Source organism: Podarcis gaigeae (genome assembly GCF_964106915.1).
Source record: "Podarcis gaigeae genome assembly, chromosome: 1".
Classification (NCBI taxonomy): Eukaryota; Metazoa; Chordata; class Lepidosauria; order Squamata; family Lacertidae; genus Podarcis; species Podarcis gaigeae.
Genome location: NC_139678.1, coordinates 110774558 through 110802461, shown reverse-complemented (window position 1 = coordinate 110802461; position 27904 = coordinate 110774558). Strand labels below are relative to the sequence as shown.

At 42.8% G+C, this 27904-nt stretch overlaps 1 protein-coding gene across 1 annotated transcript in view; it reads left to right on the top strand.

The window, feature by feature from the left end:
• The window catches only part of LRP2 (LDL receptor related protein 2), a 144091-nt gene that overhangs the window by 22549 nt on the left and 93638 nt on the right, over positions 1-27904 (top strand). The window contains 10 exon segments of the mRNA XM_083702334.1: positions 7591-7698; positions 9456-9578; positions 12891-13007; positions 19864-19974; positions 20088-20201; positions 21038-21154; positions 22170-22313; positions 22887-23006; positions 26169-26297; positions 27424-27593. Of these exon segments, the coding sequence (XP_083558460.1) occupies positions 7591-7698; positions 9456-9578; positions 12891-13007; positions 19864-19974; positions 20088-20201; positions 21038-21154; positions 22170-22313; positions 22887-23006; positions 26169-26297; positions 27424-27593 (1253 nt within the window).

The following is a 27904-nucleotide window of genomic DNA, read 5'->3' as shown; positions in this document are numbered from 1 at the left end:
CCTTTGGGTAGATGTCCCCCTTTCCACCTTGCAATACAATTTACGTGGTGTCACACATGGTAGCAGACATTAGAGCTTATTTGCAAAAATGCAATGTTTTAAATAGTTGTTTTCACTGATAATGTCATTTTTTTATCCTTTCGTAAACTGCTTCGAGGATTTGTTTTGTATTTGCCGTCAAGCGGTGTATAAATGTTATGGAACAAGCAATTCAGTTGCAAGAGAGTTGCAGTTATATGTATACCACTCTACTGTTGTAGTCCTGACTTCGATTTACATTGATAAACTGTGTGCAAAGTCTTCAGATTTGCATGTACAGAGTGGTACCTTGGTTTACAACCATAATCCGTTCTGGAGGTCTGTTTGTAAACCAAAACAGGTTGTAACCCAAGGTGCACTTTTGCCAATGGGGCCTCCCAAAATATTTTGTTTATAAAAAAAAAAAGGTTGCAAACTGGGACACACACTTCCAGGTTTGACGTGTTTGTAATCCAAAATGTATACAAACCAAGGCGTATGCAAACCAAGGTACCACTGTATTTATTTGTAGGCTAATTGCTGCTGTGACAATATATGGGAGTATCTGAGAGTTACAAGGCATCTGGGAATTGTCAGACTGAGACAGTGGTACCTCGGGTTAAGAACTTAATTTGTTCTGGAGGTCTGTTCTTAACCTGAAACTGTTCTTAACCTAAAGCACCACTTTAGCTAATGGGGCCTCCTGCTGCCACTGCGCCGCCTCTGCACGATTTCTGTTCTCATCCTGAAGCAAAGTTCTTAATCCGAGGTACTATTTCTGGGTTAGCGGAGTCTGTAATCTGAAGTGTATGTAACCTGAAGCGTCTGTAACCTGAGGTACCACTGTACTCCAAATGGATCTTGTCAATCGTTTAACACCTCTTAGGTGTTAAGGTTGGCATAGGAGGTCTTCACAGCCCTCAGAGGTTGGGAGAGGTGTGTGACGGTCTAGGAGAGGGCATTCTTTGTGGCAGCCCTTAAGTTGTGGATTACTGTTCACATTCATTCTATAGTTGGCACCTTCATTATATAGTTTTCACTGTACGTATGCTGAAGACCCTAGCTTTTGACACCTGAGATGCATATTTTAGGACCCACCCTATTCTTTTGACAATAAATTGCTTTTAACTGATTTTAATGCTGCGTTTTTAAATGGTTGTATTCCGGCTTGGGACCTCGTGGTGAAGGATGGCTAGCAATTCAATATTATTATAATTATTACGTAGAAGTTACATTTTCACAAATCACTGTGGGCACAAACATTTAGTTGTGATCGGGATGCGTGACAACGGTGGGTATTTTGTCGGTGAAAAGGACGAACCTGGTTTCCATGGGCATTTTAAAAGTTGTGGATGTGGTGTACAAGAATTAATGACTATGAAAGAAGAAAAAATCGAGCATGGTTTGTTTTTTAGGTTTGTGCACACGGAAGAATGATAAGACAATTCATCCATTCCACCACCCTCTTTTCACTAATGCTGGGTTTCATTTCTTAGATTATTAAAAAAATTCAGGTAGCACAAAGCAATCATGCACATAAATATGGTACCAAAGCTATTTAAAATAAAACGACAATTCATCACCATTAAACAAGCAATCTTATACACCTAACAGTGTAGGAAAAGCTCCAGAGGAACTTTATTTTAAGGGATACCTTCAGTTTCAGGAATTGTGTTCTGTGTTCTTAATCTCGAAACAGCCTCATGCTCTGGTCCATTGACTAGGACAGCTCTGGTCTTCATATATCTCTTTCATTTTTGGAATGTTGACCTGCCTTCAGTGCAGGGGCAAAAGAATTCCAAAGAACTGCTGAAAAGATAAGGAAAGATCTTGTCACTTAGTTATCTTTTTGGAGAAAGTATATGGCACTAGTAAGTGATTGATGCAGTCAGTGTTAGCACTGGGCTTCAAAGCCACTGGGTTTTGATGACTGGTCTGCTAGATGGAAAAGGTAAGGTGCCTTAAAGAATTCCTTTGGGCAGAAATCTTCTTTCACAGCATCATCATCATTATCCAAGGAAGGTGTAGCTAAAGTATTTGAAGTCCACATGTTTGTTGTAGAGATTTGGAATATTTTATTCAACCAAATCATTGGGGTACGAAGATGCCAGATTTGTGATAAAACTTTTTTTAAAAAATTGCACCACAAATCTAAGCACACTTACTTTGAAATAGGTGGAATATTTAATCTGGTTTGGAACTCTGGTATGGGATTTTAACACTTTGTCTCCTGCTTCAATTCTGGTCTGGATCGGTACCTTCACACTAGCAGCTTGCATTGGGAAAGAAATCTCCAACTTGATAAAATGGGAGCTTTTACCCAGTACAAATTGTAGTCAAGGATAGACTTTTTTAAAAACTTATCTATCCACAGAGTCATCTAGTGAAACTTTTCTAAGTTATGACATGTTTGTTATACCAAGGATTGGTAAAAGTTGATAAAGGGGACTTGGTTGCCCACTCAGGTCTGGCTGTTTGGCTGTCTGAATCTGTGGTGTGTATAGTGAGCTTTGAGTACTACTTTCCTGATGTTTGGATAAGTGAACCTTCGAATAGCAAACATTCAGATAGTGAAACCTGTGTGCATACACTTTACTCTTGCTCTTCTTGGCTGATTATGGCAAATGGGAGAGATCTGGTTGAGTGGGAACAGAGAGGGATAAATCCATCTTTGGAAGAAGAAGTAATGCCTTAGTTACATCTAGATGGAAGGAGTTCGCAAATGCCTTGGTCACATCTAGATTGATTTATTGCAATGCACTCTGTATGGGATTATTTTGAAGTGTCTTTGGAAGCTGCAGTAGGTCCAGAATGTAGCAGTGAAAATGGTTGTGGGTGCTTGCCTACAGGAGCATACAACATTTGGTCTTCAAGGGCTGTACTGGTTACCAAATTCTTTCCAGGCACAATTCAGACCCAGAAATGGCTTAGGCCTACATACTTTAGGGCTGAGATAGACTTCTGCCTGAAGCCCTGACCTGGAGAGACAGTGTAAACAATACAGAGCTAGATGGACCCAATGGTCTGCCCAGTAGAAGGCAACGTCCTATGTTCCTATTCTGTATGATAATATACACTGTGAACAGGGCTGGCCCACACATGAGGCAAGATGAGACAACTGCCTCAGGTAGCAGGATTCACTGGGGCAGCAGATCCTGAGCTCAATCTTTCTTCCTCCCTTGTTTCTGATGCAGATCTTCCCTTACCCCTTCTTTCCTGGTGGGGAAGAGAGCGCCATTTTGGGGTCTGTCTCAGGTGCCAAAATATCTTGGGCTGGCCCTGACTGTGAAAATATACTAACAATAAAGCACAGGAACAGGAAAACCCTCCTTTTTCAATGGTTTCCCCCTCATAACTCCACAGTGCAACTTTAACCATGCTTAGAGAAATAAGTCCTATTGAATTCAGCAGGATGTATTCCCAAGTAAGTGAGGCGAGAACTTCAGCCTTACTTTATTCATAGATACATGTTGTGGATGGTTTCAAAACAACCTTTGATTTAATTGCTTTATTGTGTATATGAAACATACTGGTAATTTCCTACAGATATCCCTCATGCCCCATCATTAGCCCGAAAGAAGCAGCTGTCAAAATAAATCAGTGAAAATTAGCTCATTAGTATAACTTTTTTTTTTTTTGGCAGCCTTCAGCTGATTCCTGCCCTGCCATTTTTTAAAAGGGCTTATTAGGAAGTAAATATTGCCTGTGAAATAAGTGTCAATAATTATTTGCCTTCTTATGAGCCCAATTTCCCCCTCTCAGTGCTGAGGCTGTTGTCCACCAGCTTACACTTGCAGTTACAAGTGTTCTTTGGAGTTCTGTGGATTTTGAAAGCTTGGTCTGTGCATTTGGTTGCTGTTTAAATGTAACTTAAAAGGCAAAATGATAATGCTTAATACTGCTTTCAGCATGAGGGGAAGCAGATCAAAGGGGAAAGGGAGGCTGTAGGCCCACAAGGACTCTCAGCATTAATTAAAATCCCCAGTGGAATGACCCAAGCAAGCAAAAACATTGTGGGGGGCGAAATCCCCCCATTGACTCCCTACCATGACTCTGATAATCAACATGGCAGGGAGGAGGTTCATAGCTTTCCAAATGTCACATACCAATTGGATTTGCCTTAGCTGGCACTCTTGTCTCATGGTAGGAGCAAGCACTGGGCCAAATTCTCATGATTATATTATTTGAAGGCTCAGGGCAGGCACTGATGCAATACAAAGAGGGAAACAAATGGTTAAAAGACTAATTGCTCTTTAGTGATCATAGAGGTTAAGAATGAGCCCTTAATTATGTAGGAATTCTTTATTCTCCTTTGAACTCATCTCAGTCTTATAGGGCTAAACTATAGATGGCATGGCAGTAGATCCCTATGTGAAGGTATCCTAGATACATATATAATACATACTGTATATAAACAAGGGACCTAAGCTACCTCAGAGGTTGGTTCAAAATATGAGAAAAAGTTATTAATTATATTCTCAACTACCAAGGACAGATCAAGAAGGTCATCAGTTTTTGTTGTAGGGAAAATGATTTTTATCACAATGTCAATTTTTGTATTTATTTTATTTGCATTTATGAAAAGATTTCTGTGGTGTCTTTCGTGTGCAGCAACAAGGCAGTGCACAGAAAATAGATTAATTATGGATTATAATTATAATGTAGATATATATCTGCACTATCTAGGTTAGTTGTACTGTACTGAAGTTTTGAGTATATCATAGGCATAAATGGCTGTGGTTGCTAAATTACATTTTGACTGCAATTTATTGCTTACTAGTTCACAGGTGAAACATGTATTTAAGCCCATTTGTGACAAAAAATGTTTAAACTATTGATTACTAGCCTTCATTTCTCACCTCAAAGGACCCTTTCCAGTTTAACAGAATACTTTTTTTTTTGTAGGTGACTACTAAGTGAATAGAAAGCATAAAATCACCCATGTGCCAGGCTGTTTTGCTTTTGTGCAATCATAGTTTGAGGCTGCAGCATTCATGGAATAAGCCAGCAGAGAAGATTACGTTTGGAAAGACTCATGCTATAATTAAGTGAATTATAGTAGGTCTGCTGATGAATTGTGCAAGCGGGCATTGCTACAACACCAACTGTGTGTAGATATGAATGGCTGGGTTTTTTATTTTTTATTTTTGGGTAATGTTAGAATGACTGTAAGGGTTACTATTATTCCCTTAAGCTTTAGTAATTAATCCTGCTGCTTTTCACTTTGAAAAAACGGCAATGTTATTCTTAAATGGAATTGTGCGACACATATATTGTAGGGCAGCTTGCTTCCTAAAATCGCAATGCATACACAATACCTGTGCTATATTAAATGAGTAAATGCAGTGTTTCGTTTGCTTGTTTCACGTACGCACCATTTACTTTGTAATTTTCTTTCTTGCTTGCTTTGTTAACAGCTCAGGTTTGTTTGTTTTTTTTAACTAGCCCCAAGATTCTCTCATTTGCAGGGCAGAATTCAATCAAAGGGCCAGAGATTCCAGCATGCATTTATACATTCCTTCGGGGCATTTTTTGCAAGGGAGGTTGTTGTGCTTTTAAAGGTACTTGATAAGAGACCTGCCCCACCAACCCCAGACCTGCACCACCAACCACCATCATGCATTAGTCTAGAAGGTATTTGGGTGTACATGTTCCTGTACCACCCGGTACCACCATTTATCCAAGCGAAATATCTGACCATTTGTAGGATACATTATAAATCAGGATGTCACTACCAGACAATCAGATTTGAACATTCCTCACGTAAAGCCGTTTGCCTACGGTATACACCAAAGGAGTGCATCACTTAGCTGTGTTTATGAGCGGTGATATGCCTGGTTTTTCTGTCGGAGCTTAGATAATCTGTTGTCTGTTTATCTCATTGTGAGTTCAAGGATTTACTGGCATTGCCTGTTTCTCATGAGTTACTTTCCGATGAGTTGTAATTGGAAATAAGTAATTTTTTAACACTTGGTTAATAAGACGAGACAAGATTTTGTTTGGTCCGACAGACGATGAGAGAGGTTATTTTTTTGCTGCTGCTTTTTGCCCTTTGAACTGTCATCCTTTCTTAAACTTCATGAAACACGACTTGATTGAATATGTTTATAGCGAACATCTATCCAGTTGCCTGTCATTTTCACTGCCTTGTTAATTTAGAACAAATCTCTCCTACAACAGCATTGCTTATCCACCTTGTGATATTACTAAAGTATTTTCCTGCTGCCTTAGCAATAATCCAGCACACAAAACCCTTCTCAAAAAACGAATTACAGTGGTACCTCGGGTTACATATGCTTCAGGTTACATACGCTTCAGGTTACATATGCTTCAGGTTACAGACTCCGCTAACCCAGAAATAGTACCTCAGGTTAAGAACTTTGTTTCAGGATGAGAACAGAAATCGTGCTCCCGCGGCGCAGTGGCACCTGGAGGCCCCATTAGCTAAAGTGGTGCTTCAGGTTAAGAACAGTTTCAGGTTAAGAACGGACCTCCGGAACGAATTAAGTACTTAACCGGAGGTACCACTGTACATCTTTTAGATTTGCCCCAGTATTCTGCCCATTCCAGTTGCCAAATTTGACATCTTATTTCCTTTCATTATGTTACTAATAGATTTTTTAAAAAGAAACAATGCATTTCTAAAAATGGAAAGATTTCCATGGAAAAATATTTGTTTGAATTTTTTTCTACACATCACTGGATAGAACGATTTTCCATGTTTTTATACCATATAATGATATTTTCATAACAGATAAATGGAATAGTGGTATTTTGAAATACACTAGTTGAAGGCTTCTTCTGTACCTGGATAAATGCATGTGAATAGATAAAAATTACCAATGTTGGACTGTGCATTCCTATAGCAGCTTTACAACCATCTGTATGGACAGAGTTCAGACAAAGGAATGGCTCTCCAGCCATAGAAAACTATTCCCAACGTCACTGGTAGATAGATTCCTAGATCTCATCTCTCTGCAAGAGGATCTAAAGGCATGGTCCAAACACATCTCATGAATGTTACACTATATTTTAAAATAGAAGTATGTGGATTATTTGTGACAAATGGGTTCAACGCTTGCTGAAATGTTAGCTTTGTTGCAGTGCTTTTTGGCTTCTCAACACAGCAGTAATGGGCGTCATTATTAAAAAAATATGAGCAGGTAGATAACTTTTGATTTGGTGTTTACATGGTTTGACTTGTGGCTGTCTTGTGTGAAATCACATTGGTCTACTACTAAAAGCAGAATTCAGCCTTTTTATGTGTGGCAGGGCATTCTCTAAGACTGTGTTTGAAGATAGCCATATTGTCTACAGTCATGCCTCATGTTACATCCGCGGTTACTTCCAGGTTTCGCTGCTCACGCATGCGCAGATGTGCAAAATGACATCGTGTGCATGCGCAGAAGCGGCGAATCGTAACCCACGCGTGCGCAGACGCGCTGCTGCGGGTTGCGTTCTTTTCATGTTGTGGACAGGCCTCTGGAACGGATCCCGTTCACAACCAGAGGTACCACTGTACTTGCTGTTTGATACAAAAGTAAGGACACAAGCTGTATTGCTTGCTTTCAGGGTGTGAAAGTGGACAGTTTCGTTGTGGAAATGGACGCTGTATCCCCGCCGACTGGAGATGTGATGGAGCAAGGGATTGTTCGGATGACTCCGATGAAGCTGGTTGCCGTAAGTGAAATTAAGCTCATTCAAAATGTGTGTACCCATGCCCTGTGCTAAAAAATAAAATAAAATCTAGCCGTTGCTATTAGCGTAATGGCCACTAGCTTAGATGATTTAGAAAAAGAAGATGAATTAATGCAGGATAGATCTACCAGCGGCTGTTAAGCCACAATAATTAAATGCTTTTTTTCCTGCCCAGAGACTGTTGTTGTTGTGTTCTGCACTTTAACCACCCCTACCCTTGTAGCCTCTCAGACTTTCCACCTTCTTCCAGCATGTGGCATAGTGAGCATTGCCGCACTTCTACAATTATGCTGAGAATTGCAAGGAAGCAGAGAGTGCTTACTGAATGGCTGGAGACTATGGAGGACCTCAGCACAATGTTTGTAGAGGAGCTGCATAGAAAAAGGAGATGTAGAACCTTATTTGGATTGGTGGCTGGTTGGACTCTACAATTGCCCCATGATGTCATCATACAGCTTTATAGATTTTATTTAAGTGATTTTGTTTAGCTTGTGGACTGAGGCTGGTGGCCTGACATGCCTCCAGTTGGACTGAGATAAGGGGGAAAGACTACTAATTCAAGGAGTAAAACAGTAAATGGAATTTGTCATGTTAGAGTACTGGTTGATAAGTGTTTCTATATAAAAGTCAACACCCACATGGGAGCATCCTCCTCCTCCTCCTCTTCCTCCTCCTCCTCCTCCTCCTCCTCCTCCTCCTTCTTCTTCTCTCTCTCTCTCTCTCTCTCTCTCTCTCTCTCTTATTTTAGAGGACTGGGGGTACTGAGGGAGGAAAAGGAGCCCTTGTTTCCTTAACCCTAGTGGGATGACAGATAAAAGCTATGTAATGGAATAGCCATAACTCCCATTTGTAAGAGATAGCTGTGGATTGGACGGCAGAGTTGTTGGGAGAGGGAGGAGAGAGAGCTTCATCTGAGATGCAGAGATGTGAGTCTTCTGTTTATCAGCAGAACTTAGAAGTTTCGAGCTAAGACTTTATCCAAATAAATGTAACCATGTTTACCCTCCAGTCAGTAGAGTTATCTGATCTTATAATGGATGTCTAGGTCTTATTGTGAGGTCTGCTGACTGGTTGAATCAACTGAGTGATTAAGACTGTTATATATGTCTCCTTCTGGGTCTGTTTTGCTTTGGCTTTCTCTTACAGTCTCCCATGTCTCTTGGATTATGAAACGTTGTCAGCAATGAGGGCTAGGTGGTAACATGAAGTGTTAATTGAGAAGAGATGCAATATGAAGTCAGTTAAAAGTCAGAATAAGACAGGCATAGTGAATGTGGAGGTATTTAAGGTTTAAGAAGACTAGGAAGTTGCTTTCCATCCCTTCATGGTATGTTTAGGGAATTGGTATTCGTAGGACTCTCTGGAACTGGGTATTCCAGGACTCTGGGACACACATCTGTTGACTATGATGTCTGCTCCCTCATGCACCTGTTTGACTTACGTATGTTGACATTGACAGCGTGGCTCTATTTCCTTATTAGAGATCACCGCTGGTTTATAAGATAAACTGAGGATAAAACCGGAGAACTTTTCCAGAGGCAAATTAAAGTTTTTGTCTCCGTTACTGTGACATCGGAAAGGTGTCTTCCAGTCTAGCCCAGCCAAATGACATGACAAAGCTAGCATACTTGCACCAAGAGCATAGTGTTAAGACTTCAAGCCATTTTAGTAGCTAAATCTCTTTATTTACCTAACATCCGAGCTGGTGGTTTCAAACATTATTTGCTTACCCTCACTAGCACATCCCACCTGTGAAGGAAATCAGTTTCAGTGCCACAGCGACGGAGAGTGCATTCCTCTGCCATGGGTATGTGATGATGAAGAAGACTGTGAAGATGGCTCTGATGAACGTCAACAATGTCGTAAGTTATGAACTAGCAGCAACTCCTATAGCTCAGTTGTACAGCATGAATGTTTTGTATACGGAAGGTTCCAGGTTCAATCCCCGTTTTCTCCAGGTACAGCTGGGAAAGACTCCAGTCTGAACCTTGGAGAGCTCCTGCCAATCAGAGTAGACCAGTGTTTCCCAACCTTTTTTGGGCAAAGGCACACTTGTTTCATGAAAAAAATCTCGAGGCACACCACCATTAGAAAATGTTTAAAAAATTAACTCTGTGCCTATATTGACTATATGCCGCTTGGGGCGGCAGCCTGTTGCCCGAAGCACAGGGAGCCCTACGGAGGGCTCCCCGTGCTTCCGGCGAGTGTCTGCAACCCTGCGCGCCCGGCAGGAGCTCCTGCCAGGCGGCAAGGCTTGGGGCGGCAGCCTGTTGCCCGAAGCACAGGGAGCCCTACGGAGGGCTCCCCGTGCTTCGGGCGAGTGTTTGCAACCCTGCGCGCCCGGCAGGAGCTCCTGCCAGGCGCGCAAGGCTTGGGGCGGCAGCCTGTTGCCCGAAGCACAGGGAGCCCTACGGAGGGCTCCCCGTGCTTCGGGCGAGTGTCTGCAACCCTGCGCGCCCGGCAGGAGCTCCTGCCAGGCGCGCAAGGCTTGGGGCAGCAGCCTGTTGCCCGAAGCACAGGGAGCCCTACGGAGGGCTGCCCGTGCTTTGGGCGAGTGTCTGCAAGTCTTGCGCGCCCGGCAGGAGCTCCTGCCAGGCGCGCAAGGCTTGGGGCGGCAGCCTGTTGCCCGAAGCACAGGGAGCCCTACGGAGGGCTGCCCGTGCTTCGGGCGAGTGTCTGCAAGTCTTGCGCGCCCGGCAGGAGCTCCTGCCAGGTGCGCAAGGCTTGGGGCGGCAGCCTGTTGCCCGAAGCACAGGGAGCCCTACGGAGGGCTCCCTGTGCTTCGGGCGAGTGTCTGCAACCCTGCGCGCCCGGCAGGAGCTCCCGCTGGGCGCGCGAGGCTTGGGGCGGCAGCCTGTTCCCCGAAGCACGCGGAGCCCTCCGGAGGGTGCCCCGTGCTTCGGGCGAGTGTCTGCAAGCCTTGCGCACCCGGCAGGAGCTCCCGTCGGGCGCGCGAGGCTTGGGGCGGCAGCCTGTTGCTCTAAGCACATGGAGCCCGCCTCCCTCCCACGGCACACCAGGCAAAGTCTCGCGGCACACTAGTGTGCCGCGGAACACCGGTTGGGAAACACTGGAGTAGACAATAGTGAATTAGATGGACTAGTTGACCAATCTGATAGAAGGTGGCATCCTATTTTACCCATTAAGTGACCTTTCAAGCCTTTGTTGATGGGTGGGTTGTGGGTTTTTATCTTTGTAAGTTGCTTTAAGACTTTTTGTAGAAAGGAGCTAACCTTTGGACTTCGTTTTTAGGGACCTTAACAGTGCAATCATAAATTCAATCCAAAATGTAGTGAAATGGGAAGAAGAGCAACTAATCTCACAAGAGTTGCTAGGATGCATTTGGATGGATAAAGAAGTGCAATTACTTGCCCTGAAGTTTAGGGTCCAGGAGGGCTTGTTGTGGGTTTATGTTCAGACAGTGTTCACATTTTCCCTGTATTCATGTTATTTACGGGTATTGCTAAGCCAACCCAAATTCTGCTCAGATACTCAGTTTCTGGGAACTAATTTCCCCAGTTGTGCTGCAGATCAAGATTTGGACTATTGACCAAGGATAAGACTTTCAGATTATTATTATTTTTAGCATGCTCTAGAAGAGAAAGACAAGCTCACCTTGTTCTTTGTCCTCATCACCCTTTGACTAGGGGCTACTGCCACAAATAGTTACACATCTACTAAGGAATCAGTAAAGGGCAAAATCCAGGCATTTCTAAGCCATCACTGGACTAAATCATGACACTTGCTTTAGTTTTGCACGTCTACACATTAACTCAAGACCTTTGGGAAGTGGCTGTAAAGCAAAGTCCTGCTTCTGTTTTCGAGTCATTTTCAGGAAGATGCACTTGTTGCTTGCTGTGTGTGGTCACCCAACTATTGTACTAGAGAGCAAGCCACACTTTGAACACTCACAAAAGGTAGCCCAGTGTTACTCTTTCCATCCACTCACAGAACCATAAGTGTTAAAAGTGACCTCAAAGACAGTCTAGTCCAACCTTCTTCTGATACAGGAAACCTACTGTTATAGCAGCATCTATCTCACCTGGCCATTGCACCACAGTGAACAGGGGTTGTTCATTCTTCTCCTTCAGGCTGATGTTTAGCGGGTTCCTATGACTGAAGGGGGACACAGGTGGCGTTGTGGGTTAAACAACAGAGCCTAGGGCTTGCTGATCAGAAGGTTGGCGGTTCGAATCCCCACAACGGGGTGAGCTCCCATTGCTCCGTCCCTGCTCCTGCCAACCTAGCAATTCACAAGCATGAAGTGCAAGTAGATAAATAGGTATCGCTCCAGCAGGAAGGTAAACGGCGTTTCCGCGCGCTGCTCTGGTTCGCCAGAAGCAGCTTAGTCATGCTGGCCACATGACCTGGAAGCTGTATGCCGGCTCCCTCGGCCAGTAAAGATGAGCGCCGCAACCTCAGAGTCGTCTACGACTGGACTAACGGTCAGGGGTCCCTTTACCTTTACCTTTATGACTGAAGGATTTTATCAGTGATAGTTGATAAGTAATGGCCGCAGCCAACTGCACTTTGTTTGGATTTGTTCATGAGAAATATGACTGCAAATCCCTTCTAAGGCTCTGAAATGTTCAAAGTGAATCCATCTGCATACAACAGAGCCATAGTGACAGCATTGTTTTTTCCTGTTCAGTTTTTGTTCTGAGAGCGAGGACACATAATTCAAGTATTTGCAGGGCATCCTTTGCAGTAGGCATGGTGGCAGCAGGTGTTCCTCCAGCTGGTGTTTTATCTTTTCTGATAAAACCGAGGAGAGAAGTGACTGATAAGTCCTTGGACCACCTCATAAAGGAATCGAGTTTGCAAGCATAACACGAAATTGGGCGACAGTGCATCTTCGGAGTCATCCGGATTGGCGCAGTTTGGAACCGTCACACCAGATTTGGCAACAGTATATTCAGAGCCTTCCAAATCTGTGCTGTTTGCAATGGCTTGGTCTGCCATCTTGATCCAAAATGGCACCCAATATCAAGCGTAGAAGAAGACTGCCTCTGCCACCTCAGACAGACAAACCATTTTACAAAATACATAGTAGAAAATAGAATAAAGTAAAAAAAAGGGATACAGAGAGAGATAAGAAACAGCTTCAAACAGAAAAAGTAATATTTTCTCTCTCTGTATAAGTGATGCACTTCTAAGCAAACTGTGTTTTACAGCTGGGCGAACATGCTCCAGTCAGCAGTTTACATGTACAAACGGACAGTGTATCTCAGGAGAATACAGGTGCGATCGAGTCAAAGACTGCACAGATGAAACAGACGAGAGAGGCTGCCGTGAGTACTTTTCAATCTTTAGCACTAGATTTGGTTTCATCCCTTGTCTCGCTGGCATTTTAATCAATTTGTAAGATTAAGAGGTTTGTTGATGGACAGAAATGGCCACAATATGCTTCTTGTTATCAAAATTTCATTGCAGATTCTTTCATGGATTAGTGTTGATGCTCTTATAACAGCTACATTGTTTTAAGACTTATTACCCGAATTATTGCTATGTTGTGGGGTATGGTTTGTAAGAAGCTCTCTCTCCCTCTCCCTCCCTCCCTCCCTTCTTCTTTTCTGATGCTAAACAAAGAGATAACAGCCCAAAGTTAGCATAAGCAGTTTGGTTTGGAAAAACAAGTATATGCAGAAAGGTACAGTTGGGGACACCTGCATATTAGCCAGAGGTGGGGCCCACCATATAGTGTTGAACTCTAGCTCCCATCAACTGCAACCAGCAAGGCCAGGGGTCAGGGATGATGGGAGTTGTAGTCAAGCAACATATTCTGGAGGGGCACAGTTTCCCCATCCTTGACATAAGCTATGGACTTTTTGGGTGTAAAGCAAACATTTCAAAGAACCCCATTATTCAAATGAAGATCAAGTACTTTTTATTTGGGCTACAGAAAGCGAAATGCTTCTTTCCCAGTTTGATACAGAAATTGAGAGAAGGCACTGGGAGTCATGTAGAAGTGCTAAAGCACTAGGTGCATAGGAGCCAGAAAGTAGAGACTGTGGGTTTCAGGAGCAAAACCAGCCTGCTGTGTCTGCTGTCACTGTGTAGAGTCCTTCTTGAAGGGTCCGTGTTGAATAATATTGTTGTGTAAGAAAAGGCTAATTATAACACAGGTCTGAGGCTGCCTTTTTCAAAGGGATGCTTATTGTACTTTTAAGCTACTCTCAGTTTGCTTTTCTGGCATACCTGACAGATAATTGAGAGTGAATTAGTTTTGCCATGAAACAGATTGTGAGACAGGTGCCCACCACCTGCCTAGGACATAACCACATATAGTTTTCTCCGGAAGTCGGTAACAAAATCTAGGCCAAAGTAAACATAGGATGCTGGAACCTGTGGTTGTCAGGTGGTGAGCCACATCAACCTGCCATTCCTGTTTTGATACCCACTTTTGTAGTGTTTGGTGATAGTACTTCATACATAGAAGATGGAGTTTGCCATGAGTTCTGCATCTGTAGCAAGTGATATCCATAAAATAGCTGAAGCTAGATATTGAAACTCATCTGTAGTGGTATTTAATATATATTTTTAGAACTACTGTGAACATATAGCATGGCCTCAGTACTTGGGAGGGCAAGCTGAAAAAGAAAGTAGCCCTTTTCATCCCCTTAGCTCAGCATTTTCAAACCTTGGGTCTCCAGCTGTTGTTGGACTACAACCCCCCTCATCCTCAGCCAAAGCTCAGAGATGGTGTTAGTGGTAGCCCAACAACATCAGCAGACCCAGGGCTGGGTAAGGCTGCCTTAGCCAATTCCCTACCGGATTGGAATATTCTGCAACTTTATCTATGAGGCAAAAAACATTTGAATGGCTTGCACAAGGAAAGATCGTGTTTATGATGAGCCAACAGCTTTTTATCCCTTTCATTCGCTAAAATCAATGACGTCTCCAAAACGGTAAGCGGTTCAGACACAAACTGGAATAAATGGCATCCAAGAGAAGCCAGCTTGGAATTTTCCCATGTAACAGAACCACAGACAACCTCAAAGACTATGAGTATGCCAGCGGCGCTAAAGACTATGAGTATGCCAGTGGTTTAAGGAGCCAAGTACTAGGGCTGGAAAGAAGTTTCATATCTTGGCAAGTGTGGCCTTTATAGGAGAAAATAGTTCTTAATATGCCTTTGGTAGAGGAAAACTTGATTACTTGAAAGCATGTTTTTGTTTCTTCTTTTCTCAATGATTAAGTCTTTGGGTGGATGTGTCCAAACTAACTTCTTTCCCATTGTTTCCACACCATCTATGATTTCCACCCTTTTGATTGACAAATGAGGGTCAGCCCAGCTAGTCATTACAAGAGTTGGCTAAAAAGAAACGAGCAGCAGAGAGCTTATGGGGATTACAATGTAATCGTGGACATCTGCTTGCATCATTTGCTTATTAAACATGGGCTCTGAGTACCATGCCTTATTGCCTATTGTTCATTATGGCCCCGTGTTATCCTACGCAACAGTGTTAACCACCAGAGTGGGTATGACAAACAACAACAACAATATTGTGTGTCGTATTTCTGTGAAACAATTTACGTACGTACATTAGACCAAAGGTGGAACCTTAAGGATGTTAGTTTGGACAAATCACTCGTGTGTTTCCCAAAACTGTAGACAAAGGTAGTCTATAGGAACATAACTATTAATTGTGGAACTTCTGAAAGATGCTTTATGAATGGGCAGAATCTCTACTGCCTTCCTTACCACATTCTGCTTCCTACCCTGATATTCTCATAGGCCTGTGATAAAGGTTTTTCTTCCCTCTGGTCAATAATGACTCTCCAATAATGATTTCCATTCACCATTTCTGTGAGTTCTAAGAAAGATTTCTCATCAACGTGCCTTAGAGACAGTTCATTTATCCAGCAGAATTAGGCCACTGTGGTTCCTTCCAGGTGTTTTGGACTGCAATTCTCATCAGCCCCAGCCAGCATAGACTATGGTGAGGTATGATGGGAGTTGCGTGGCGAGTTCCCGCCTCCCACCAGCAGAAATAAAGACACATGACGCAGATATTTAAGGTTAATGGGCGAAATTAGGCCACAACTTTATTGGTTACAGGTAAAGAGCGGTATTGGCTTAGGCATTGGTCCTATCAGACTGTCCGGCTTCAGCCTGCTTGCTTGAAGACCGGGAAGGGTTAACACCAGCAGGGGGAACCCTGCTGATGCACATCAACCAGGGACTCCCCCAGGGTCACCTATCGGGGGCGTGCTTTACGCCCTGACCTCCATAGGCTTTGGATGAGGCAACGCCCCGGAATCCTTTACCGGACTACCCTTCAATATTTGGGGGAGGTGATGGCGCTCCTCCCCCCCAACAGATCTGCATAACAATACCCCTACCAATACCTAACCGCCAAAACCAAGTGAATTGTGATGATTAGCTACGAGGCACACAAAAAACCAAATGGCCGGTGCCAATTTGCCAAGTGGAAAAAATTCCTACCAGGCCCCTTAACGGCGACCAACCGAGGTCCATAGCAAGGTCAAAAGGGAACCTAAAGGGTGGGCGAGTGGGAAAACCTTACCAGCTGCAGGGACCCAAAGAGGGAGATCCCGGGGCCGCGCCTGCCTTAAATGAGGCAAGGGACGCCCCCCCCCCAAGCCAGCCGATTGGCTGGCTCGGAAGATGATGCTGCCCGAGGATTCCCCTGTTCAAGCCAGCCCCACGCGCGTGTTGGTGGCGTGAAGCCCGCAACACCACCTCTTCCTGACGTCAGAAGTGGCTTTGTAGTCCAGCAGCATATGAAGGGCACCGGGTTGGCTATGCTTCAGTCAGTGGATTTAATTGAATTCTGTAGTTTTTGCTAAACTTTGTCAGTGAAGCACGGAAATTAAAGTGTAAAAGTTCAAAAGTACTCTGTTTAATTTTAAAGCCCACTCCCAGCCAAATCAGTTAAGTGGGCCTGTCATTGCTTTAAGTTGATTAGTTTCGCACAGCAGTGTGGGAGACCCAGGGTTAATGCCTGATCTCCGTTTAGTAATCCTTGGACCAATAAATCCTGGGATTGTTACAGAGTGGTAGACTCAGCCTTGGACTGAGGGAAGGCTTCATATCTTTCAGCAACAGTCATTATGACTAATTAAAGGGTTGGTGTTGACAAACCTTCTTAATCAACAGAAGGGAGGTGCCTGTTAGTGTGGGGTCTTAAAGATAGGAGCATTGCGCTGATTATGGGAAACCTAATGGCAGCGAATAGCAAAAGTGTGTTAATGTTTTGGAGGGCATACAATGTGGATAAAGTCACAAACAATATGGGCCCCTCATAGCTCTCTTTTACCGCACTCCGTTCAAAGAATCTTTCATGTGGCAGGATCTTCAGCCCTGGAAAGATCTGTCTGCACAGATTTATTGATGCATCAGGGCCATTTAATAGGGTTCACTAATAGAGCAACGTACACCCCTTCTGCAAAATCCCTGTAGAAAAATGTCCCCAATGTCATGAGGCATGTGACTGCCTGTGACTAGCTTCTGTATAAAATTCTCTTGCAAAAGCCAGTGGACTAGGTTCAACTATAATGTTCAATAGAAGTGAAGATAAATAGCAGTGCTTTAAAGTCAGAATTAAAGAATGGGACCCATGAACGAAAATACTGTCCCCCAATAAAGACGAGGAGAGCTTTAAGGCAACGAGCTGCTGTTGAAACAACTCTGAAAATGAAGACATACAGAATTTGGTTTCTCCAGCAGAATTTGAAGAGCCTTTATTCTATTTGGCAATTGGCATTGCTGGAGGTAGGTTTAACTGTGTAGGAGATAAACAATGTTTCTGAATGAGGTATGATATTTAAGAGATTGGTCAAATGCACAATGCTCTGCAGTTACAGGCAAAGTAAAATGGAACAAGCAGATCGAAGGCCACAGCCCATTTTACTGCTAATGGGATTAACAGCAAGAAAAAACTACCCATGCAAAGGCTAAGATAAACATCAGACCAGTGTTTCAGCTCCAGTCCATTTAATTAGTGTTTTTGCTTCATAAAAATAATGGTTTTCTCCACTTACATAAATGCATTGCTCTGATTTAGAATCCTGGCTTCTCTCTCAAGAACATTTCAGATAAAACCATTGTGAAGAATGTAGAAGGAAACCATGCAGAAGAGTATAGAAAGTGTGGGTCTAATTGCCTTACACTTAAAGTTTCCCTTAGTTTTATAGGAGCCATTTTTAATCCCATATTTCTTTCATGCTTTCCTATTAACAAAATGTAACCAAGCTTCAACCCTATTCCCCACCCCAGCTGAAGCTCTGAAACTCTAAAACGCCTGGTCTTTTGAAGATTGTAGAAGCTATTATTACAGTCCTGTTCAGACTTACCTTACATGCATCCTACTAGCTCAGGAAAGTACACATTCTGCCTCCATACAACCCAACCCTAACCTGATTTCTTGACACCTATAATTTGCCATTTTTATGGACAAGCATCTTAATGCACCAACTATGACTTACTATTTTGCTTCTGCGCTGTGCTGCTAAACTGTAGGGAAACTGTGGTTGGGCAAACACATTTTTGCTATGTGAAGTAGAATGCCAACTGATGCCCAAATTAACTATGGCTGACACATAGTGTGCTGGTACATGCTGCTGAAATCGTTGGTGTTTTGTTCCTCCTGCTGCTGCTGCTGCTGTAGATGGTCTCTAGGACCAGGCACAAATCCAAGCATCATCAATGGCAAAGGAATATCACTGATGGCATTTTCCACTTTTGGGGCATGTTGAGCATTCCCGGTGGTTTTCATGCTGTAGTAGCTGGAGCCCTCAGCTACACCAAGTTGAAGATTGGCCAAAGAATGTGTTAATGAAGCATTTCAACTGCACTGTCTACAACACCACATATCCGTGCCACTGTCTCTGGAGCAGCTAGCAGCTGTTACAATATTGTCAAGATTAATCCCATTAGCCCCTAATGACCAGCTGTCCCCGATGATTATCCTGCCCTGGGCTCATAAGGTTTTACTATTGTTGCTTCATTTAGACAATGATTTAGAAACACAATAGGAAACGTTGGAACAAAAAACTGTGCTTTAAAAATAAATCTGAAATAAAAATCTTCAAATGAATTAAAATAGTAATAGTTAATGAACTATGGCAAAGATTAAGGGGAAACAATGCTATCGTAGTTATAGGTCTAGAGGTTCTGCAGCTCTGCAGTTGCAGGTACCCTTTGTTTGGAAAGCTTGAACCAGAAATAAGAAGTGAATGACAACATCTGAATTCCCTCAGTCATCTGAACATGGGGAACTGTATTTAAAGAAATTTTAAACTTGTTGGTGAGAGCAGATCCTACACTGTGAGATCTTCCATTTGGTCAATCACATTTCCTTGTGGTGCTGAGAGAAGTAGGAGTGAGTGCGTGTACCAGCACTTTCCCCCAAACTCTTCCTAGGATTGTTCTGGGTAGGGCCAGCCCTACCATTAGGCAGAGTGAGGTTGCTGCCTCGGGCAGCTGATTTTGAGCATTGTGAAATCTTGCTGTTTGTTAGCAAAGCACTAGTTATTTAATGTATTGCTGTTCTATATCTTCTGCCAGGGAGGAAGAGAAGTGCTTGGGTGATTTTCTGCCATTAAGTGTTAGAATAACTTGACTGGCCTTGGATACCATACACCTTGGCCTCAGTTGCCATTTGCTGCTCTGTCATAGACAGTGAAATGTCTTGGGTTGGTTTGGTTCTGGGGAAGAAGTAAAGAATGCCCAAGCGGACTTCATAGATTTCTTACAGTCTTGGGAAAACTGGTGGATGATTCAAGAGCTCAGTGGCAAAGAAGGACGAAGACGGATGTCTCACAAAGCAACAAGGAAAACAAAATTAAGTGACATAATGAACAGCCGGGAGGGGAATAGATGGCCCTTAGATTAGGCATAGGTGACCTTTGGCCCCCCAGATGTTTTGGCCTACAACTCCCATGATCCCTAGCTAACAGGACCAGTGGTCAGGGATGATGGGAATTGTAGTCCAGTACATCTGGAGGCAGGAAGGTTGCCTATGCCTGCTTTAGATGATGATGGACCACAACTCCCAAACTCTGATCATAGGCCGTGGTGATTGAGGCTGATGGAAGCTGGAGTCCATCTGCCACCGTTGCTGATGTACAGCCTAACTGCTTCCTCTGATGCATTAGAGTAAAGCATCTTTCCCCTTGCAGAGTACCCAACGTGTGATCAGCTATCGTGTTCCAATGGAGCATGCTTTAATGCAAGCCAACGCTGTGATGGCAATGTGGACTGCAGAGACGCCTCTGATGAAACCAACTGCAGTAAGTACTACGTATGCACACCATGGAGGATTCCACTGGTGTGCTTGATCATAATAACCAAAATGCTGGCATTTCTTTCTAGACCACGTTCATGTGTTTTTCCTTCTTTTCAGCTCGTGGATGCTCCAATGCCCAGTTTCAGTGTGGAAATGGAGAATGTATCCCCCGAGCCTTTGTTTGTGACCACGATGATGACTGTGGAGACAGGAGCGATGAAAACTCTTGCAGTACGTCAGTTTTCACTTGGGCTTCTTTCACTACTTTACAGCTCAGAGATAGGGAACTTGTGGCTCGTCAGTTGCTGTTGGACCACAACTCCCATCATCCTTGATAATTGGTCATGCTGAGTGGGGCTGATGGGAATTTGAGTTCAACAGCATCTGGAGGACCACACCTTCCCCATACCTGACCTAGTGGCTGAGATTAATTAATGTACTATTTAGAATATTGGACAGCGTACCTGTGAGTTTTACCAGCAGTGGAGCAGGTTCACTCAAACCTGGACCATTTCAAACTGGTGTGTGTGTGCATGTACACTGAAGATTGATGCCCCGTGACTAAAATCCCTAGATGGGACATATCTCTATCAACATAGCTAAGCTCAGTAACATGAGACAAAAATTCTTCCTCCTTGTTGCTTTACGGTAGGTTAGAAATACTGGGGATTTTTTTCTCTCTGTGCTCTTGGAGGTAGATTCTTTGAAGGAAGATTTGTTTGGGGGCTGGGATAGAAGGCACCTCTGCTTCTTTCCTAAAGACAGTCTTTCTCCTGCCTTTGTAATGTGTGGCTATGGGTCCCCTCCTGGTCTGCTCTGCTCTGCTCTGCTCTGCTCTGCTCTACTGCTTTCATCCAGTTCAGATGTCCATGCTCCTGCTTGCAGGCTTGGTAGAAAAGAAAGAAGTTAAGAAGGCAGAAGCATTGTGCACCAAACCTTGGTGGTCTGAGCTTGCTCCAGCAAGTTTTATTCCCATGTACATATGTCTACAGTCCAGGGAGGTAGTGTGAAAAGTTTGGCATATGGGGAATTCTTTATTATTATTATTTTGCTGTTCTCTTCCTCAGCATATGCAACTTGTAAAGGGAATTTCTACACTTGCCCAAGTGGTCGCTGTATTCATCAGAGCTGGATATGTGATGGAGATGATGACTGTGAAGATAATGAAGATGAAATAGGATGCGGTAAGCAATGAAATAAACTGGCTTCAAAAGTAGTGACATTTGGAAATGTGACTTTCCTGCCCCTTCTGGGTGATGATTTGTACGAATGCAGGTAGAAGATAACTTGCCATATTTTTGCACCCCCTTTTACAATGTCCATTTTTAAAGCAGTATGTAGCTTTTGTTACCAAGTTCAGCCCAGAACATTAGACTATGATGTATCAATCCTCAACTGCACTTTGGCACTCAAGATGTAATATCAGAGGTTTTGTTTAAACTCAGGGTGCGTTAGTGGGACAATGTGGTAAGTGATGAAATCATAATATACACTTAAAGGACAAGATCCTTAAAAAAAAATATCTGCCACAAAACGCATAATACATGCCAGAAAGGTCTAATTCCTAGTTAGATATGTATGTGGAACCCAAGACATATTTGTCAAAATGGTGTGACCATAGGCTGTCCTAAAGCAGAAGGACATGAGGCCCTATATGCCATCCCAGTTACTTATTCCTTGCTCAACTTGACAGATGTTTCTGAAATCAGTAAGAGTTCCACCATTACACACACATTCTCAGTCTTTTTTGAATTCAGCCTGTATTCTGCCATACTGTTTCCCCCCCTGAAGAAACAGAAGCCACTTCATCTATTTGATTTGTTAGATTTGCACTTAGAGCATTTTAAGTTTGTGTTTCAATATACAATGTATGATTATGAGTGATAACTATTTGCAAATGTGGAATATCTTACAAGTGGGCATATCAAGGAGCTGTGATTGGAGGCAGCCATTGCCTTGTTGGCAAACCCAGGTTCATTTCTGCGTAATGTGTGAATTGGTCTCTGGAAATAATAGAAAAGTTTGTTTTCTTAAGTACCATGAGGCAGAAAGAAGTAAAAGATTGGCTGATGGAGGCTTTTCTAGTTATACTACAGCTCAGATAGCTAATGACAACCCCACCCCTCAAAATAACAAATGCTTCTTCAAACCTGAAATACTATTTGATATTGTGTAATGATTCTCTCTTCTGTTCCTTAGAGAGCGGGCATCGAGAATGCTACCCTGGTGAATGGGCCTGCCCTCTGTCAGGACAGTGTATTCCAATTGGCAAAGTCTGCGATGGGACTCCGGACTGCCCAGGCAGAGAAGATGAAACAAACATAACTGCAGGCAGACACTGCAGTGAGTAAATAGCACATGCAAAAGTGTATGGAAGGGTCAGTCTTGCTACCTAGGCAACTATGGTTCATCTCTGAGAACCTAGTTTTGGAAAGAAGAAAAGGGAGCAAGACTTCGTTTAACTTGCATTCACAAAGTCTGGGACACCATTCCTGATTTTTTGCAATGCTTCTTCCACATAAACGTTTGCTCAATAATTTTAAGTATGATTTCTCTGCAGAGATCAGTGGCAGTCCCCTAAGATGAATGCTTACCTGGAATCATCCAACACATAACTACTGGGTTGTGATTCCTAAGCTTGAATTGCACACTAGTAGTTATGTGTTTGACAGGGCCTGTGAACATAGCTGTTGGATGAGCTCATGGTGCAAAATGACTGCATTTCCCAAGTGATGTCTTTGCATTGTGCACACATTGGCTTATGGTTAAGGTTCCCCATTTGTTCTCTGTTTGCTGAAACAGATATTGTGTGTGTGTTTGTGTGTGTGACAAAATACCTGACGATTCAGTCTGCAGAACCAAGCTGCTCATACTGTGTCTTAAGGGCGATATTCAAAATGACTTTATTTTTGGCAGACATATCTCGCTGTGCGGCGTGGAGCTGCCAGTACCGCTGTCACTCTTCCCCTTCTGGAGGAACATGCTATTGTCCTGCAGGATACATAATCAGCAGCAATGACAGCCGCACCTGCATTGGTAAGCGAAGAATGTTGAGATATTGATCGTCCATCTCTTAACTTCCTCCCTACAATTGTCATGGATGTTAAGAACTTTCAATCTTCTAAAGCTATTGTTACTACCCATTTTTTCTTTTGTTACGGTGACGCACGGGTTCAGATTTGCTTGATATTGTAACCCATTGATAGATTGCCTGATAGCAATCAGTTTCATGCATTTTAACTGCAAGTTTGCCTGTTTTATAACCATTACTTGACACATCTCAGCAAACTTTGCCTAACACCCCTATTAATGTGGAACCTGTTGAGATGTTTATAATTATTTCCAAATTATTCATAGTTTTGTTGATGGGAATGTAAGAACACCAATGACCATCTGATTGCAGGATATTTCTTCATAATCTATAGAAATGTTTTCCAAAAACATACAGGTACACAAGCTGTGTTAGATGCTGTGAAGCATGAATGGTTTTAATCATTTTATTCCCAATAAAGACCATTTTGACAAGTATCAATGGGATGGTTGAGCTTGCATTTTGCCAAATAGTAGATCAATGCATTTTGGGTGGTGTGAATTTCTCTTGGATAGGGATGCTGTGTCAGTACATCAGTCTTTAACATCAACAATCAGGAGCGTTTCAGCCCTGTTTTTGGGTTTGTTTAAAACCTATACAGCTTATCTCGTATTCCTTTGTAAGTTTTTTAAAAAAACCTTTTTGTAAAGGCAATGCTAGAGTTTTTACAGCCGAGTCCTCAATTTCTTAATACTGCTGCTTGGCTCTCTTAAATAGGGCTATGTTTAAAACTTGTCATTGAGGTTTTCATACTTTTTTGTAAACACAGGGAAGCGTTTCAGCCCTGCTCTTGAGTTTGTTTAAAATCATTTAAGGTTTATAATTTCTTTATTTCCTTCTGAGGAAACTGATTAGTTCAGTGAAATGAGTTTTGTAGCTGGCATCTCGTTAAGTCTTTGTTTAATTCTACGTTAATTTTTTTCCTTAAAATTTTTGATTTTTATTATTTAACTCTATAGTCGATTACTTCTCGTTTCAGGGATTTTCACGGCATTTCATTTGTTTGGTGCTTTCCAATGTATGGCACAGCCCATGCTTTTCTACTTGCTTTTTTTGCTTGTTGTGTTACTCTTGTCTTCAGTTATATATATGGTGATGCCCTAGTGAAAGCAGTGGTCTTTCTGCATGCGTGACAAGGCAGAGTATTGCAGTGTGTGATGCTTAAAGGTGTAAGTTAGAAAAATAAGGTCGTGTAATCCTCTCCATTACCTTTTGACCTAGTTCTCTTAAGGTGCATATTGACAGTACCACTTCAGATTATAGATGGCAGAAGGAGGGTTTCTTAGACAGCTGAATGTTCTTCCACCATTCAGAAGACTAGCTAGCAGAGAAGAAGGGATTCAGTCCAGTCTTCTTACTGTCAGCCTATTTTTTCCTATGTGTGGATAATTTTGTTTGTTTGAAGGAGTATGCAAATTTGGGAGCCCCTCTATCTAAAGTGGCACAAGCCCATCCTCCCTGAGGACTAGACCTTTGTCTGTTGGTTTGTTCTTCATTCTGCCTTGCTCAGACTGCAAACGAAAAGCCATTCACCTGCAAAGTAATCCAATTTCAGTTGTCCTTACAGTTTTTGAGATGGAGGAGTTTAATCTTCTAATGCTGAAAGCCGAGTCCAAATTAGTGTCAATAATCTGATTCTTGCTTGCTCCTGCTATAAATGTTGTGAGATGAGAGAATAAGAGGCACGTCTGGCTTCAAGGTGATTTCTGAAATGTCAGAAGACAAAACTTAGATGATTTGCTTCATTGTTAAGATTCTAGTGCAGCTGAGAAACCCCTAATAAAAACACACAATTGTTTTTTAAAAATTGGTTAGACCTATCCCTTCTGCTAAAGCATGATTTTGTGAAGTCTCTCATGGTTACTGGCATTGTGGTCCCCATCATTTTAAGAAAGGTGGTTTTCACAAATCACAGAGCAAGTTAACTTTGTTGTTGTTTAGTTGTTTAGTCGTGTCCGACTCTTCGTGACTCCATGGACCAGAGCACGCCAGGCACTCCTGTCTTCCACTGCCTCCCGCAGTTTGGTCAGACTCATGTTTGTAGCTTCGAGAACACTGTCTAACCATCTCGTCCTCTGTCGTCCCCTTCTCCTTGTGCCCTCCATCTTTCCCAACATCAGGGACTTTTCCAGGGAGTCTTCTCTTCTCATGAGGTGGCCAAAGTATTGGAGCCTCAGCTTCAGGATCTGTCCTTCCTGTGAGCACTCAGGGCTGATTTCCTTAAGAATGGATGCGTTTGATCTTCTTGCAGTCCATGGGACTCTCAAAAGTCTCCTCCAGCACCATAATTCAAAAGCATCAATTCTTCGGCGATCAGCCTTCTTCTCCCAAGGAGCAGGCGTCTTTTAATTTCGTGACTGCTGTCACCATCTGCAGTGATCATGGAGCCCAAGAAAGTAAAATCTCACACTGCCTCCATTTCTTCCAAGTTAACTTACCTCTGATTTAATTTAGAGTTGCTGTGAGTTTTTATTGTAAAATAAGTGCTTGGGATTGGTTTGAATAAGCATTTGAACATATAAATTGATATATCTCCTTTTCATTTTGATCAGGGTAGACTGAGCACTGAGGAGTTGTGATTGGCAAAAGGACACTCAGTATGTTTCATGGCTGGGCAGCAAAAGCCAGTGTTTGAACTTGAAACTTGAAACCAGGGTTCAAACCCAATGTCCCACCTGTTGAATTACATGCTGCCTCATATAGTTACTGTGTGTCATCTTTATTAAATGGCAGCTCACATTTTAGCGAAGGCAGCGGTTTTCCAAAGATGGGCATCAGTCTGGGGGTGAGTTTAAGGAGAATGAAAACTTAACGCAACCACAAAGAAGAGCTGGGTGTTGTGGTTGCTGCTGCTGCTGCTGCTGTGTCCTGTGGACCCCTTACTCAAAATACTCGCAGAAGTCTTGGGTATTTTTAGATCCTAAGTTCCTGGAAAATATGGAAGAGACATGCGTTTATAACATCTGAATCTGATGGACATCTTTCTGTTAGTAAGGAAGCGTGTGCATCTGTGTAAGATAGGACTCCTGCAAATAGGCAGAAAGAAAGTGATGAATTCTGTGGACAGAATGTGCTTGGCAATGTTTGCAACCTTGTCTGTGTCACAGACTTTGACGACTGCAAGACGTGGGGCATTTGTGACCAAGTGTGTGAAGACCGCGTTGGCCACCATCGGTGTCACTGTGCAGAAGGTTACGTCTTGGAGCATCACCGCCACTGCCGAGCCAATACCTCATGTAAGACAGTAGCTCTGGGAGCTGATCTTTCTCCCTTGAGCGATGCTTTGAAAGCTAACATTATCTTGTCATCTCACAGGTGCTTGAAAGGAAAGCCGATTATATGCTTGTGATAAATGGAATGCCCTTGAGTGTAATGCAAAGATGCTTTAATTTTTTCAAGGCCTCCCAGCACTTTGCTGTCACTGCCTGCACCATTTATTTACCTATTAGCCAGTTGTTGCTGGAAGACCAGGCAGCAAGTCCCCCCAGTATCCTTCACCAAGTAATGTAAACAAAGACACGCCCCCCTGCCATGAAGGATTTCTAAGTGCCATTGATTTAGATGGGAGAGGTTTAAACAAGACCATAGCTCAGTGGCCGAACTTATGGTTTGCATGCAGAAGTTTCCACATTCCATTATTATATCTCCAGAAAGAAATCCCAGTCTGAGCTGGATGGATCAGTTGTGCAGCTCAGTATGTGGCAGCTTTCTTAAATGTTCATTTATTTCCACAACAGAAATCGGTGATGCTTAAAAGTGCTTTAAATTGGGCAGGTTTGCACACAGTGCACATATTTTTAAAGTATGAAAGTCGTCAAAGAGAAACAAGTAATTTTTGCCTGGCACTTTAAATATGTGTACTAGTTCATCTTCTCCCAGAGAATGAGACCCAGTTTACATGTTACACCAGTGATGTAGCTTCTCCCACAACGTGTAACCATATGGGCACTTCTGCAATATAGTTAGTTACCTGTATGAATTGGTGGTGGTGGGATTAGGTCTTGGTTGTATATTGACCTAAGAAACAATAGAAAATGAAAAATGTTCGGAATAGGGCTATGATACGAACTGCATGAATACCTGTTCATACAGCAGATAACTGTATAGACCATTATCCAGATAATCTTGGAATCATGACCCTCTGTTTCATGTGTAAATTGGGCCTTAATATTGGGGTTGCCGTAGAGAACCAGATTCTAGAAAATGTATAGAATAGATATGCCCGTAACGTAATATTTTATAGGCTGGTGGTACACCCAGTAGTCACAGTTAACTGTTGGTCGTTACCCACGCTTTCTGTAATTTTCTAGCTAATGCCCAACTGCACAAGAAATGGCACATTAATGCCATCTGTTCTTTCAGCTGGAGTTGCCTCAGTTATTTTTTCTAATGGCCGTGATTTGCTGGTTGGAGATGTTCATGGACGCAGTTTTCAGACTCTAGTCCGATCCCGGAACCGTGGAGTCGCCGTCGGTGTGGACTTTCATTTTCAGCTGCGTAGAGTATTTTGGACAGATACAGTGCAAGATAAGGTAGGTTGAAATGTCAAGCAAAATGGCATTTTTGGAGCAGAGGGATCCAAGAGCAGGATGTGTTGATAACTTTTCATTTCTCGGAACAGATGCAGGGCCCTCCTTTGTTTCCCAACAAAAACGAACTTTGAGATGGTTTTATGATAATGACCGCACTTGCAAGCTATGCTCTTACATGTGATTTATCAAACAAAGCATGCTATTATGCTATGGTACTATCTTGAGCAACTCTTAATATGATTGGAAATGGAGTCCAAAAACCTAATTAAGAGAAATAGTAGACATTCTTTCAAAACTGAGTGTATTTTTTC